This window comes from Erythrolamprus reginae, chromosome 10, assembly GCF_031021105.1.
Source record: "Erythrolamprus reginae isolate rEryReg1 chromosome 10, rEryReg1.hap1, whole genome shotgun sequence".
In the NCBI taxonomy this organism is placed as follows: Eukaryota; Metazoa; Chordata; class Lepidosauria; order Squamata; family Dipsadidae; genus Erythrolamprus; species Erythrolamprus reginae.
Window position 1 is genome coordinate 42,048,678 of NC_091959.1, and position 15,738 is coordinate 42,064,415.

At 39.7% G+C, this 15,738-nt stretch overlaps 2 protein-coding genes across 5 annotated transcripts in view; one reads left to right on the forward strand and one right to left on the reverse strand.

The window, feature by feature from the left end:
• Positions 1-1,120, reverse strand: part of PI4KA (phosphatidylinositol 4-kinase alpha) — a 113,367-nt gene extending 112,247 nt beyond the window's left edge. The window contains exon 1 of one of the 2 annotated variants that reach the window (XM_070762829.1): positions 840-1,120. In XM_070762829.1, coding sequence (XP_070618930.1) covers positions 840-1,007 — 168 coding nt within the window. In that variant the 5' untranslated portion in view covers positions 1,008-1,120. The remainder of the gene's footprint in view (positions 1-839) is intronic. The other variant, XM_070762827.1, reaches the window with a different exon arrangement.
• On the forward strand, positions 850-14,754 carry SNAP29 (synaptosome associated protein 29). Of its 3 annotated transcripts, XM_070762832.1 has the most exons (8): positions 1,233-1,467; positions 3,060-3,122; positions 4,985-5,035; positions 7,293-7,643; positions 8,153-8,349; positions 10,536-10,621; positions 11,697-11,801; positions 13,218-14,754. In XM_070762832.1, the coding sequence occupies exons 4-8, from the start codon at positions 7,422-7,424 to the stop codon at positions 13,376-13,378; spliced, it is 771 nt and encodes a 256-aa protein (XP_070618933.1). In that variant the 5' UTR covers positions 1,233-1,467; positions 3,060-3,122; positions 4,985-5,035; positions 7,293-7,421; the 3' UTR covers positions 13,379-14,754. The 3 variants fall into 3 exon arrangements, with proteins under 3 accessions (XP_070618932.1, XP_070618934.1, XP_070618933.1); XM_070762831.1 differs by lacking the exon at positions 3,060-3,122 and having other exon boundaries at positions 850-1,467; XM_070762833.1 differs by lacking the exons at positions 3,060-3,122; positions 4,985-5,035 and having other exon boundaries at positions 1,118-1,467.
• Positions 14,755-15,738: the final 984 nt, after the last annotated feature.

Below are 15,738 nucleotides of genomic sequence, written 5' to 3' on the forward strand. Positions count from 1 at the left end.
GGTCTCTCCCAACTCTCATTCTGATTGACTGATTGAAATGGTCAATGGAATAGAAGGTCTCTTGCAGCTCTATTCTGATTGACTGAATATTGTAGCATCTCCTACTTCAGCAAGGCGGGCTGGACTAGATGACCTCTAAGGCCCCTCTCAGCTCTAATTCTGATTGATTGATTGAAATAGTCAATGGAATAGAAAGACCTCCAAGGTCTCTTCCAGCTCTATTCCAATTGACTGATTGGAATGGCACAGTGTAGCATCTCCTGCTTTGGGGGGAAGGGGTTGGACTAGATGACCACTAAGGTCCCTTCCAGCTCTTATTCCGATTGATTGAGCAGTTGGAATGTTCAATGGAGCAGAAGATCTCCAAGGTCCTTCTCAGCTCTAATTCTGAGAGATTGAAATGACCTATGCTTGAGCAGGAGGTTGGGGATGACTGGACTAGATGACCTCCAAGGTCCCTCCCAGCTCTATTCTGATTGACTGATTATTGTAGCATCTCCTACTTCAGCAAGGGGGGGCTGGACTAGATGACCTCCAAGGTCACTCCCAGCTCTAATTCTGATTGACTGTTAGAATGATCAATAGGGTAGAAGACCTCTAAGGTCCCTCCCAGTTCTATTCTGATTGACTGATTATTGTAGCATCTCCTACTTCAGCAAGGGGGGGCTGGACTAGATGATCTCCAAGGTGCCTCCCACTTCTATTCTTTGATGGATTTGATCGATCCGGTTCCCCAGGTTGGCCCCCCTTATCCTCCTTCTCTTGCTGTCCATCAGCATCCCGGCTCTGCCCTCCCCCCGACGCCCCTCAACGCCCCCCCCCCACCGCCCGGCTGCCACCTTCTCGAGCGGGGCGGGTCTCTGGACGGCCAGCGAGCGGGCGAGCGACAGCACCGTGTTGAAATAGAAGCCCCGCGACGAAGCCGGGCTGCCCTGCCTCTCGGAGCGCGCGGCCGTCACAGCGGCCGCCGTGGCAGCCGCCGCGGTCGCCACAGCCAGCGCCGACATCTTGGAGGAGCCTTGAAGCCGCCTCAGCGAGCCCGTCACGGCCGGGGCCACGCCCCCTCGCGACGAGGCCACCTCCCCCGCGCAAAAGGAGACGCGAGAGAGCGGCGGCCGGTTCGTTCTCGCGAGAGCGACGCGGAGAGGGCTTCAACGCAAGCGCACTACCTTTTTTTATTCTGCCCCCCCCCAGCCACATCCCCTCCCGTTCTGTAGCTCCGCCCCCCCTACAGTCACGGGATGGTTCCACCCGGCGACGGCGGCGGCCGGGGCCTTTTCCGCGACCGGAAGTGAGGCGGAGCTCGAGTAGCCGTCAGTGGCCCCTGAGGGAACCTCCGAGACGGGCGGTTTAATCGCCGGCTGGTCTTCGGAGAGGTTTTAGGCAACAACGTTGGCTTTTTTTCTATAACGGCCTGCCTTTCTCCTCTCTCTGGCGCTTTGGGGGTTCCCACAACACCCCTGCGAGGTAGGCTGAGCTGAGGGAAAAGGGCGACTGAGGTGACGTCGCCCTTGTTTATCCTGCCATGGGGGCGGATTTAATGTAGATTTTTTTTTTAAAGTATATTTGGCTGATTGGATTGCTGATTTTATTATTTTAATAGTTTTGGTGTTAACATTGACTTCTTTTATTATTGTATTTTATTGTGTTTTATATTGTTGTAAGCCGCCCTGAGTCCTACGGGATTGGGCGGCATAGAAGTCAAATAAAGTTAAAAAGGGGAAACACATAGATAATACGAATACAGTATGTAACTTTTGCATTGAGCCCCTTACATAATAAGAAGGAAAGAAAGAAAAAGAAAAAACATAAAGAGAAATCAAAGAAATATACACATATGTACATCAATCTGTTTCAAAGATATGTCAACCTCTCTGTTAACTATTCTATCACACAGCCTCTATAATTAATTGTAGGTTGTAGTATTGTACGTTTTGTTTTCCAATTCTACTACAGTATTTACTATTTTTCTATTTAAATATATTTAAATATATTAATGTACGGTTCATTAGTCTTTGGTTTTAAAATCGCGGTCATAAGGTACTATCCTAATGTTGTACTCTATTGTATTACAAAATTTACAAATCTTGACTTATGATTTTCAATTACGGAGTAGAAATTTAAATGGTAACTTCTTTTGTAATTTAGTCATTTTTTTATTTGGGGGGGGGGGGAATCTAACCAATTATATACCATTTTCCCCAGGATTTATAAAATTGTGTCTCTTCGTCTTGCAATTCTAGCATCATTTTTATCAGTTCAGCACATTCCGTTGTCTTAATGATAAAATTTTAATCCTATCCAATGTATAGACTTTGTTTCTTTGGCTGGCCTCAAGATCCACTCCTTGGTGGGCTTCCTAACAGAATGAAGGTTGAGGTGGGGGGGTGTTCCAAGTTTAAATAACCCTATTACTAAACTCTTCCCCAGTCGAGTGATGTCCACTAAAGCTGGGACTGCAGTGCCCATCATCCACAGCTAATCTGGCTCAGGTAACCCTGGCTTCCTTCGGATGTGTACTCATCATCCCCATTTATTTAAAATTTATATTTTATAAATATTACATTAAATTATTAACTCTTCAATTGATATACTGCCCATTTTTCAGCAAACTCTCTCTTAAATTAAAAAAAAATTAAATCATTTGAAAAACTATAAAACTCAACCAGTTAAAACATTAAAGATTAAGAACAATAAAAATCTCCAGTTGCCTCCAGTCAAGATTTAGTAAATAAATCAAATATAGTCATCTAATCTCTCATTGCTGGGGGGGAAACAGGTATTTAAGGTTCTAGGAAAGAACCTTCAATTTGTTTATGATATTTATATTTATGATATTTATAGAGCTGCTTATCTCATGAACATGACTAGGCAGCATATAATAAAGAACTACACTGTAGTTAGATCAAGAAAAAAAGTAATTATTAATTTTGTTAATGTGTGTTCAACATTTATAATAATAAAATCTAAAAATAATACAAAAAAATATTAGGCAAACAGACTAATATTTTACATGTAGTACTGTATAACAATAATTGTGGGTTTCCCCTTTCTCTCAGAGTCACAAGCCTGCTTGGAGAAAAAATAGAATATATTTTCGGGAATTTCTTAATGCTAGAAAGGTGAGGACTGATCTCACCTTGAAAAACATTTGGCCTGGTGGCTTGCAATAACAATAAATTGAAATAATAAGAGTTCGGTCAACTTAGCAATTGTTTATATATTTTAGAAATACCCTTTGAAAAGGGAACAAGGTTAAATAGCCTACAGAAGTGAAGGCAAGCTTATTTTACGGAAGTGACATTGCCCAAAGACATGAAAAGAGTATTTTGTTTTGGAGGTTCTGCAATTATAACCATACTCAGTTGGGAGAGGATTACAGAAGATAGTTCTGTAATCTGGATAGGAATTAGGAATAGGAGATCCAAGCTGGGAAAAGATACGAAAGTCAGATTGAGTCACTTTGAGTCAATTAAAATCAAAGGAGATAAACTAGATATATATAAATATATATATAAATAAATAAATAAAAAATAAATAAATATTCTTGAAAACTGCTGAAAGGTACAATTCAGTAAAAATATTTACAGACCCCTAGACATAAATTTTTTCACCTCCTACCCTCAAAACGAGGTTGTAGAGGACTGCACACCAGAACAACTAAATACAATGTTCCCTCGATTTTCGCAGGTTCGAACTTTGCGAATAGCCTATACCACGGTTTTTAAAAAAATATTAATTAAAAAATACTTCACGGTTTTTTTCCTATACCACGGTTTTCCCCACCCAATGATGTCATATGTCATCGCCAAACTAATAATTTTTGCAAATAAATAACAAAAAAAATAATTATTGTTAATAAATAATTATGTTTATAAATATCAGGATCACTAAGTGTCTTATTCAATGGTGAGTACCAGTAATAATGGTGAGTAAATGGTCGTTAAGGGAATGGGAAATGATAATTTAGGGGGTTAAAGTGTTAAGGGATGGCTTGTGATACTGTCCATAGCCAAAAATGGTGTATTTACTTCCGCATCCCTACTTCGCGGAAATTCAACTTTCGCGGGCGGTCTCGGAACGCATCCCCCGCGGAAATCGAGGGAACACTGTACAAGAACAGGGGTTTTTTTCCCTGAACACCATCACTGCTAAACAAATAATTCCCTCAACACTGTCAAACTATTCACTAAGGCTGCATTGCTATTACTATTAATCTCTCATCGTTCCTATCACCCATCTCCTCCCACTTATGACTGTATGACTGTAACTTTGTTGCTTGTATCACGTTTATATTGATTGTTTCCCAGTATGATTTGATTGCTTATTTGTACCCCATGACTATCATTAAGCGTTGTACCTTAAGATTCTTGATGAATGTATCTTGTCTTTTTATGTACATTCATAGCATATGCACCAAAGACAAATTCCTTGTGTGTCCAATCACACTTGGCCAATAAAGAACTCTAATTCTAATTATTCTGAAATAGTTGATGATTAAATGCAGAGTCCTTCCAAGGAATTTTGTGGCTTCCTCTGTCAATAAGTACATATGTGTTTGTCATTTGGTGTCTTGCTACAGAGGTTTAGTAGATTGTGGTCAATAGTATTTGCTATTTCATTAATAGTAATTTTTTTTACTTAACAGTATTAAGTAAAATTAATAGTAAAATATTTACTCTTTACTGAGATGATAGTAAATGTGGAATGTTGATAATTTTGCAAAACGGGATGTTATTTTTCATGGGAAAAGAGCCTGCTTTAAGCTGTGTAAATGTGGCTCTGTCACCACGCTCTGATGATAGTTTACTTACCATATTTTGAAAGTTTTGAACAAACTTTTCTTTGCATTGGGACTGAAAACTGAGGCTTGTACATATTATAATAACATTTCATTGAGATATCTAAAATCAGATATTGTGAACAGCAATACATTGTTCATGGGTTGTTTTTTATTGTGCTGGTTTTTTTCTTTCTATTTTAGATGCCAATCTATTGACTAAGATATTCTGGGTCTTGACTCATTCAATAAGAGGCAAGTAATTATTTGACTGCCTAGAACAAAATGTCTTTGTTCTTCCCTGAGAATGGCATTGGATTTGACTTTTCCCATTTCCTGCGTGGCTTCAGCTACACTAGCTGCAAAAAAACACCAGCCTTTCAAGAAGAGACTGGATATTTCTATCAGAAATGGTGTAGGATCTCCTGCTTGAGCAGGGGGTTGGATTAGATATCCTCCAATGCCCCTTCCAACTCTGGTATTCTCTTCTAAAGCAGTTTTCAAGATGCCCGAAAAGATGAATTGTTTGTTAGAGAGAACAGCAGGACTTCTGGCTCAGCTGGGATACTTATTTATTTATTTATTATTTATTTTATTTTTATTTTTTTAAATAGTTTATTAATTTATTGAAAAAGGAACGGGGGAAGGGGATTACAACGAGACAAGAAGGATAAGAAAAACACATATCTAAATCACGTATTTGTTATGTATAGCTTAATATATAACAGTTCTGGGTATTAGACTAAACATAATCATATTACATTCAAGGTTTAAGGTATGTAAATTTTTGTGTATTACATATATTGATTTAGTAGTGAGTTAGAAAGGTAATGTAAGCATTATGAGATATGTGGAAAGGTAGAGTGGGGTTTGGGTGGGGAAAAAAGGGGGGGTTAATACCTGCAGTGCAGCAGGCGCTGGGATTTTGACGACTTGTTAGTTTGTGGTGTGTGGTAGGTGTATATGTGAGAGATGAATGAAAATTAAGTTGTTAGTGTTTGTAGTATATATCAAAGGGAGTAAATTCAGACAGTATATGTGACTCTAATGTTTTTAATTATGTGTTGGTGTTATTGATTTTCTTCTTTTAAGTTTGTTTAGGGTTTTGTTCTCTAAAGTGGGATGGAAAGTTGTGTTTGGGTAATTTGAATTTCCTGAAATTGTGGTGTGTGTTTTTTCATAACCGGATAATCGATTTCTCTTTTGGCAAATTCAAAGAGAGATGGAACATAGCTACCTTATGCCAGTTCCGTTTGGTTAGACGAGAACTCTTTAATTGTTTGCTGTCCTTGGAAATTTTCACAGAACTCTGCATTCAAACAATTGGATGCTCTGTTTTATGTTTATTAGATTTCTCTACTGCCCAACTCTTCTAAGTGACACTGGACGGTTTACAGATAGTTCTCGACTTATGACCACAAGACCCCCAACATTTCTGTTGCAAAGCAAGACAGTTGTTCAATGATTTTTTTCCCCTTTTTATGATGTTTGTTGGCCACAGTTGTTAAGCAAATCACTGCAGTCATTAAATGAATCTGTCTTCCCCTATTGAGGATGGTTACAAATGGTGATCATGTAACCCTGGGACACTGCAATTGTCAGGCCTGGAAACCATGTTGGGTGTTGGATCTTCAGGCCTGCCACATTCAGTGCTGTGGGAAACTGGGAGGGGGGGATTGTGAGAGTGGAGAACTGAAGTCAAAAGAATATTCCTTTCTCTGTGAGTCAATGTCATGGTGCCCTGCATCTGGAGAGGTGTTCCTGGGAGGCATCTCCAGTTGGAAGGGTGCAATGTGATGGACATGTAGATGCTAGGGCAGGGATTTGAACTTTTTTTGGGGGGGGGGGGGAACCGGAAGCTTTCAGATTTGGGTTTTCCCAGATGTGCCAGTATGACATCTCTAATAAAATGGAACTTTGAGGAACTCCAAGCCTTGGAGTTTTCTTTCATTGGGGATGTTGCTTGGAACCCTGACAGCAATTGCCATATATTTATATTTATATTTAATTGGATTTTATGCTGCCCTTCTCCGAGGACTCGGGGCAGCTCACAGCATATATAGTAGACATAACAATACAATAAATCCAATTAATACAATTTAAAAAAATTAAAAATTCTAAAACATTTTTTAAAACATTCATTGACATTCACCCAATAATTTATGCTAAAAACACTCGTTGATCAGGGGGAACATTTAATTTCCCCAGGCCTGGCGACAAAGATGAATTTTTAAACTCTTTTAGAAGGCAAAGAGGGTGGGGGCAGTGTGAATCTCCAAGGGGAGCTGGTTCCAGGGGGCCGGGACCCCCAAAGAGAAGGCTCCATAAATATACTCCAGTTGCCAATCACCCAGATTTTTATCATGTGGCCATAGCAATGGTCATGAATCACTTTTTTCATTGCCGTTGTAACTTACAAGTGACAGTCAGTCAGTGAATGGTTATAATTTGAGGACGATCTGTAGAAATAAATGTAAATATACTTCATGGTGCAAATTTTTTTCTCTTGTAGAGTTTGGCTTTTCAATACATTCCTTTTATACAAAAGGACTCCCATCTTCCTCTGGAAAACAACAGTTTGAGTCTGTCCTTGTAAAACCTACATTATAAATACAAGCGATCTGAACTTGGGGCTGCAACGATGTCGACTTTCCCAAAAAGTTGCAATCCTTTTGATGATGACGAGGATGACTTCAAGCCGGTCAAGTGGAATGAAAGGGAGGAGCCTCCAAGAGACGGTCCAGACAGACAAAGATATTTACAACAGGAGGTCATGAGGCTCTCGAAATCGACTCTAGCTAGCACCAACAACTCACTGTCTCTCATTTATGAGTCTGAACATGTGGGAGTCGCTGCATCAGAGGTAAACAAGAATCCTCCTCTCCCCCTGCTCCTCCACTCCACAAATCCCAATCCCTCTAGCACACAGCATTTGCATGCTATGTAAGTAAGGCTAACAAGGCAATATCAGAGTACTGACAATGTTACCTAGTTAGCTAATTGAACACTTGCAAGAAAACCAAGTTCAGAGAACACCAAAGATTCCACAGTCCTCCTCTCCCCCTGCTCCTTCTCCACAAATCCCAATCCCCTCTAGCACTAATGACATTACCTAGTTGGGTCACAAAACATCTGCAAGTAAACCACCAAGCTCAGAGAATAGCAGGGCCCCCCATGGTTCACCAATCCTGAGCTACAAATATTGAGAACTATTGGTAATGGTCAGATTTCACATTGCCAGTGCTTTATCTTAACAAAGAGAAAGTCACAGTCCCTTTTGCATAAATTTGTTTCATTGGGGAACTAAAATACCAGCATCCTTTTTACCAGTTGTTGTTTGTTTGTTTGTAAACACCATGTTGCTTTTGGCAGGAACTTGTGCGGCAAGGGGAAGTCCTCAAGCGTTCCGAACGCATGGTGGATAAGATGGATCAAGATTTAAAGACGAGTCAGAAACATATCAATAGCATTAAGAGTGTCTTTGGGGGCTTCGTCAATTACTTCAAAGCCAAGCCACAAGACATCAAGCCAGAGCAGAATGGAGCCTCCGAATATCAAGGAAGCAACAGGTAGATAAATGTATTTATTTATTTATTCAATTTTTATGCCGCCCTTCTCCTTAGACTCAGGGCGGCTTACAACGTGTTAGCAATAGCACTTTTTAAAAACAGAGCCAGCCTATTGCCCCCACAATCCGGGTCCTCATTTTACCCACCTCGGAAGGATGGAAGGCTGAGTCAACCTTGAGCCAGTGATGAGGATGGAAGACTGAGTCAACCTTGAGCCGGTGATGAGATGTGAACCGCTGACCTACAGATCTACAATCAGCTTCAGTGGCCTGCAGTACAGCACTCTACATGCTGCGCCACCCCCGGCTCTTATTTATAAAATAAGGTTTTCTTCTAAACAAGCAGGAAGTTGGTGGGCGTCTGAGTTCATCCATGCCCAAGTGACTTTTGTCTTGAATTCACTGTTAATTTTTATCCCACCAATTCAAGGTGGCTTTCCTCCTTTCCCACAAAAATAATCCTCTAAAGTTGGTTGGGCTGAGAGAGAAAGGCTGGCCCAAAAATCACCCAGATGGCTTTCATGTTCTAAAGCGGGACTAGAAGTCACAGTCCCCTGGTGATTTCCCAAAAGTCACCTTGTTGGTTTTCATGCCCAAGGTGGGCCTAGGTTTCTCTCCTGGTTTCGAGGCTCAGCACCTTAACCACTCCATGCCAGGCTTGTGTCTGGCATCTGTCTGAAAAGGGTTGAGAAAATAAAACAGTCGTTTCCAATGTGCAGGCTTTCCCTTTCTGTGGGTTTGTGGTTAAACCCAAGAGGATGTTGTCAGCCTGAGCAGCTGCTTTAACCGTACCCACAGTAAATAAAACATTTAATACTGAAATGTAGCAGAAAGGAAAACTTTATTTTTTTATTTTTTGCAACGCAGTGTTTCTCAACCTTGGCAGCTTTGAGATATGTGGATTCCAACTCTCAGAATTTCACAGCCGCCTTAAAAGTCCACACTTCACCAGCAGGTGAAGCTAGGAAAAATCACATCAGATACATGTACAGTTAGCACAGGTGCCCCCCAAGGCTGTGTACTCTCACCACTTCTCTTCTCTCTATACACTAATGACTGCATCTCACACGATCCATCTGTTAAACTACTGAAGTTTGCAGATGATACAACAGTGATCGGCCTCATTCGAGACAATGATGAATCCGCATACAGACGGGAAGTTGAACAACTATCCTTGTGGTGTGACCAGAACAATCTAGAACTGAACACACTCAAAACCGTAGAAATGGTGGTAGACTTTAAGAGAAACCCTTCCACCTCTCACAATACTAGACAACACAGTATCAACAGTAGAGACCTTCAAATTTCTAGGTTCTATCATATCTCAAGACCTAAAATGGTCACCTAACATCAAAAACATCATCAAAAAAGCACAACAAAGAATGTTCTTTCTGCGCCAGCTCAGGAAGCTCAAACTGCCCAAGGAGCTGCTGATACAGTTCTACAGAAGAATCATTGAGTCTGTCATTTGCACCTCTATAACTGTCTGGTTTGGTGCTGCAACCCAACAGGACCGACGCAGACTTCAGAGGACAATCAGAACTGCAGAAAAAACAATTGCTGCCAACCTGCCTTCCATTGAGGACCTGTATACTGCACCAGTCAAAAAGAGGGCGGGGAAAATATTTACTGACCCCTCGCATCCTGGACACAAACTGTTTCAACTCCTACCCTCAAAACGTCGCTACAGAGCACTGCACACCAAGACAACTAGACACAAGAACAGTTTTTTTCCGAACGCCATCACTCTGCTAAACAAATAATTCCCTCAACACTGTCAGAATTTCTACTAAATCTGCACTTCTATTCTACTAGTTTTTCTCATCATTCCTGTTCATCCATTTCCTCCCATGTTGACTGTATGACTGTAACTTGTTGCTTATATCCTAAGATTTTTATTAATATTGCTTCTTCATTGCTTATTTGACCCCTATGACAATCATTAAGTGTTGTACCACATGATTCTTGACAAATGTATATTTTATTTTATCTACGCTGAGAGCATATGCACCAAGACAAATTCCTTGTGTGTCCAATCACACTTGGCCAATAAAAATTCTATTCTATTCTATTCTTAAAAGTTACCAAGGTTGGGAAACGTTGGTGATACAAAGCTTATTTCTGTTTGGAAGCAAGTGGAGCCGTAAATGCTGAATGTGGGAAATCCCCTTTTCTTCCTCTGTCTAGAATGAAAGAAGCGTTATCCATCAGTAAAGAACAAGAGTCCAAGTACCAAGAGAGTCATCCAAATTTACGGAAGTTGGAGAACTCAGGTTTGCTCGACCTTATTTGTTTAGTTATCTGCATTTTATGGAACCTGAACATTGTCACTGTTATTTTAGGCAGCAGAGTTCTATGTATAGAACTGTTGTGTTTATTACCGTGCATTTTTCGGAATATAAGACACACCCTTTTCACCCACTAAAAGAGGCTGTGTCTTAGCTTTTTTGAAACTCCCCCCCCCCCCCCCAGCCCTAAGGAGGTGCAAAAGATCTTCACAGCTCTTCCTGGCTTTCAGGCTTTTTTCATTGCTATTCCCTCCAAAGAAGGTTTTTTCCAGCTTTACGTCTTTGCAGGCTTTTTTCATTTTTAAGCCCTAACCAGGAGATAAAAAGCTGAAACTGACTAGACTAAGGACACTAACCAGATGAATGATAGACAGATTTTTCCTCCTATTTTGCTCCCCAAAAACTACAGTGCGTCTTATACTCTGAAAAATACGGTAATCAGAAAATAACCTTGCTTAAATTGGAGGGGAATGTTTAACTGGTCTGATACAAGATGGGCCCTTGAATATTTATTTTATTTATTTATTTATTCATTTGTCCAATACATAAATACATCGGAAGAAAAATAGACATATAGTAATATATATAAGGGTAAAGTGAACTTAGAGGAGAGGATATATGAAAGAAAGAAAATATATATGATAAGTGAGAGAAAGGAAAGACAATTGGACAGGGGACGAAAGGCACACCAGTGCACTTATGTACGCCCCTTACTGGCCTCTTAGGAACCTAGAAAGGTCAATTGTGGAGAGTAAGGGAGAAATGTTGGGGGTTAGGGGTTGACACAATTGAGTCCGGCAATGAGTTCCACGCTTTGATAACTCGATTGTTGAAATCATATTTTTTACAGTCAAGTTTGGAGTGGTTCGTATTAAGTTTGAATCTGTTGTGTGCTCTTGTGTTGTTGCTGTTGAAGCTGAAGTAGTCATTGACCGGTAGGACGTTGCAGCATATGATCTTGTGGGCAATACTCAAATATGACTTGGTTTTAGAAAGGGGTGTCCTTGAATCTTAAGCCGGGTGTCTGAAAAAACCCCTAATTTTTTTCCTTTCTTTCCAGACTCCAGTTCCAGTGCAACTGGTTCAGACAACCCATCCCAGTCCAATCAATACCCCAGGAACCAGCACCTCCGTACTTACCACCAGAAAATCGATAACAACTTAGGTGAGTCACGATAGTCCACAGTCCCCAATGTTAACCTTAGTTGTTTGTAAGTAGTACTCTTTTTATGATTACAATTAAGTCCCAAATTTCCATTGCTAAACAAGACCGCTAAGGGAGTTTTGCCCAATTTTACGACCTTTCTTGCCACAGTTGTTAAGTGAATCATTGTGGTTGGTAAATTTAATAATCCGGTTGTTAAATGAATCTTACTTCCTCATTGACTTTGTTTGTCCGGAGGGTGCAATCTTGGGACACAGCAATGGTCATAAATATGAACCAATTGCCAAGCATATGAATTTTGATTACATGGTCGTGGGGAATGCTTCAAAGGTTGTAACTGTGAAAAACAGTCATAAATCACTTTTTTCCAGTGTTGTTGTAACTTTGAACAGTCACTAATCGAATGGCTGCAAGTTGAGGATTATTAAGCCTTCTAGATTTCTGAGTGTCTTCCTTTAAGAAGAAAATGATTTTGTTCCTATTTCCTGGAAGAGGAAGAAGTGAGACAAAGCTACCATTATTTCTTCTCCCAGCAGGCAATATTGAGGAAAATAAAGTGAATACTTTGCACAAAACACAGTTAATATTAATCATGTTTATTGAGTAAGCCATAATGACCTGATTTGCAATGTGATGGTTTACTTACCCTGGTAGTTATAGTTACAAAGTACAAATAGCTGAAAACTGACACACCCCATTTTGGCTTAATACAGGGGTGAAATTCACCCTGCTGTGCCCAATCCTCAAATCCTCTTTTAATTCAACCAAGGGAATTAAAAAAAAAAAAATTGTTTTGTCTAGTACATAATGAGTAGAAATAGCATATCAATATACAGTGTTCCCTCGATTTTCACGGGTTCGAACTTCACGAAAAGTCTATACCACGGTTTTTCAAAAATATTAATTAAAAAACACTTTGCGGTTTTTTCCCTTATGCCACGGTTTTTCCCACCCGATGGCGTCATATGTCATCGCCAAACTTTCATCTGCCTTTAATAAATATTTTTTTAAATACACTTTAATAAATAAACATGGTGAGTAATAATCTGAATGGTTGCTAAGGGAATGGGAAATTGCAATTTAGGGGTTTAAAGTGTTAAGGGAAGGCTTGTGATACTGTTCATAGCCAAAAATAGTGTATTTACTTCCGCATCTCTACTTTGCGGAAATCCGACTTTCGCAGGCGGTCTTGGAATGCATCCCCCGCGAAAATCGAGGGAACACTGTATTGGGGTTTTAGCTTTTAATTACAGATTTTTAATATATTGGGGTTTTAGCTTTTAATTACAGTGGTACCTCTACTTAAGAATGATCTTTGAGATAGTGTTCATATCTTGGATACAAACTGCCTCTGTGTGGTGTTTGTCTACCTTTTGTGTTGCTAATGTTATGCTTTTGTGGTTGGAATCTTTGCAGATGAGATGTCCACTGGGCTGGGCCGACTGAAAAATCTCGCTCTCGGCTTGCAAACAGAAATTGATGAGCAGGATGAGATCCTGGATCGCCTCACCGGGAAAGTGGATACCTTGGACATCAACATCAAAAGCACAGACAAGCGAATCAAGGAGGAGCTTTAAAGGAATCTCTTGTTTATAAACTTAATATATTTTATGCAGCTTGGGGGCCTTTTCAAGCCCAGCTGCATTGGGAAAGCGCTAGAAAAAAAGAGGTTGCTAGTCCATCTTGCCTTGTGATTAAAATTGTGAAAATAGCCTTAAGTGCAATCAGAGAAGTTTAAGCTACTTTCTTTCACATGTTCATAAAAGCACTGTGAAGCGTTCTCTTCTGGAACTTCTGATTTTGGAGGAAACATCTCAATTCTGGATAATGATTGGAAAAGACAATTGCACCCTGCCTTTCAATATTCCTTCCACCCTAATTGCAGCAGGTATGTGCCCTGCCTGCTTCAAATACTGCTCATGTATACATTTTTATAAAAGGCTAGCCGCATTTAGTTAAAAGACCACATAAGAGGAATGTTTGCCTTACATTTCAAGGCTGGGTTGTGACAAGATGCTCCTGGTGCCTATGATGAAAACCTCACCCTGATCAAGTCAATGCTTATTCCAGTCAAAGACCAGAGCAAACTAAAAACACTTAAGGAATATTTGGTTTAAAATTCTAGAACAAAATAATAACAAATCTATATTGAAAATCACAAATTGGCATCCAATCTAGAATTTTTAACTGGATATTTCTTGAGTGCTTTTAACTTGCTCCACTCTTTGACTGGAATGAATCCTGTCTTGAAACAGTCATTGGGGTGGAGCGGTGTCATTCTCCAAAGATCTACTTGATTTATGTCAGTACAATTAAGCCTAAACTCAGAAAAAAAAAAGATTTAGATGAAGACATTTATCCAAGACTTCAGAATGAAGACGTTCATCCAAGTTTCAAGATGGTACTTTGGTTGGAATGCTTTGATTCAAAATACTGCCTTTCTGGTTGTCTCTTGATCAACACACCTCTGGTCTGTGGCTGTTGAGCTTTGATGATTCAATATCTTGTGTAAGGCTGTTGCTACTCCAAGCCTATTTTAAAAATAATATTGGAGAAGAAACCAGACAGGGGAGGCACTCTTAAATTTTCATTCAACTGGTTCCGATGGACAACTTTCAACATGGTTAAATTTCATCCATGACATCCTGCTTGTGCTTTTGGGCCCAGGTGACCTTGGGATGGTTTCATTTGTGGCGTAAGTGCTATCACATAGCTTTCTTCCCTGATGAATGAAATGTCCATTTCTGAAATTAGTCCTTCTGGTTGACATTTTACTCCTGCAATGACACTTCTCTCTCTCCCTCTCTCACTCTGTGTTTGTGGGTGTACAGTACTACATAATCTGTGTATACTTGAGAGAAAAATACCATTTTTAAAAAAATGTATCTTCAGTAAATCATTAGCAAAGAGGAATTTTGGAAAACGGCATTTATTAAAACAATTGTTTCTCTCCCTTGTTGCTATTTATTAGATTCCAGCTGGAATCTTGGGTGTTTCTATGTTTATCAAAGTTTCTTGCAAAAAACAGATAACTGATTCAGAGGAATTCATTAACTTCTTTGCAAGTAGTTATATATATATATAAAAGAAGCTGTGATGCTCCTTCAATATACCAGGGTGACTCGACAAAAAAAATCACACATAACCCTTCCCTGGTACAAGCCGATATGGGAGATGTGCCTGTAGTCTAATGGTTAGGTTCAAATCCCAGTAAGGGTGTGGCTACCTGATGAAGGCAAATAAGCCCGAAATAGGTCTATAGTAGTCTTCCTTCCTTTTCATTGTCAGCAAAATACGTTACAAATAAAATGTGATTTATATATATATATATAATCATATTTTATATGTATGTATATATGTGTGTGTGTGTATGTATGTATGTATGTATATATGTGTGTGTGTGTGTCACATTTTTTATTTTTTGCTGAATTTGAAAATTAAGGGAGACTAGGATAGATCTATTTCAGTCTTATTTTGGCCTCATCAGCTAGTCATACCCTCACTGGGACTTGAACCTGCAACCTTTGCCTTGTAAGGCAGAGAATTAACCTCTAGGCTACAGTATCCAATCCCTTCTGCTCTGCTGTATGTGTGTGTATATATATATATACATACCGTATATATAATATGATACCTTCAACATAGTAGCAGATACTGTATAAGTAAAATATAGGCAGCTTCTAATTCAAAGTAGACAAACACAGAGTACAGCGGGGGCTGAGCCACACCCAGCCTACTAGGTTTAGTTTCAGTTCTCTGCACAGACTCTGATGTGTTTAGCTGACCTAGTTGCTATGCCTATTCATTAGCTAACCTTGTTACCATTCTTTCTCCCAGTCATGAATATTCTAACAAGGTTGATATCTCTTCAAATTGACTTTGGCTTTAATTCCTAATTCCTTGGCAGTTTGGCAGAAGCCAATTATGGCAACTGTAA

What these genes read in the sequence shown, in the direction of transcription:
- SNAP29 (XM_070762831.1), top strand. Translation starts at nt 7,422, where the DNA reads ATGTCGACTTTCCCAAAAAGTTGCAATCCTTTTGATGATGACGAGGAT. An exon ending in TGGGAGTCGCTGCATCAGAG is followed by an intron (nt 7,644 to 8,152) that starts GTAAACAAGAAT and finishes TGCTTTTGGCAG; the next exon opens with GAACTTGTGCGGCAAGGGGA. An exon ending in GAAAATCGATAACAACTTAG is followed by an intron (nt 11,802 to 13,217) that starts GTGAGTCACGAT and finishes GAATCTTTGCAG; the next exon opens with ATGAGATGTCCACTGGGCTG.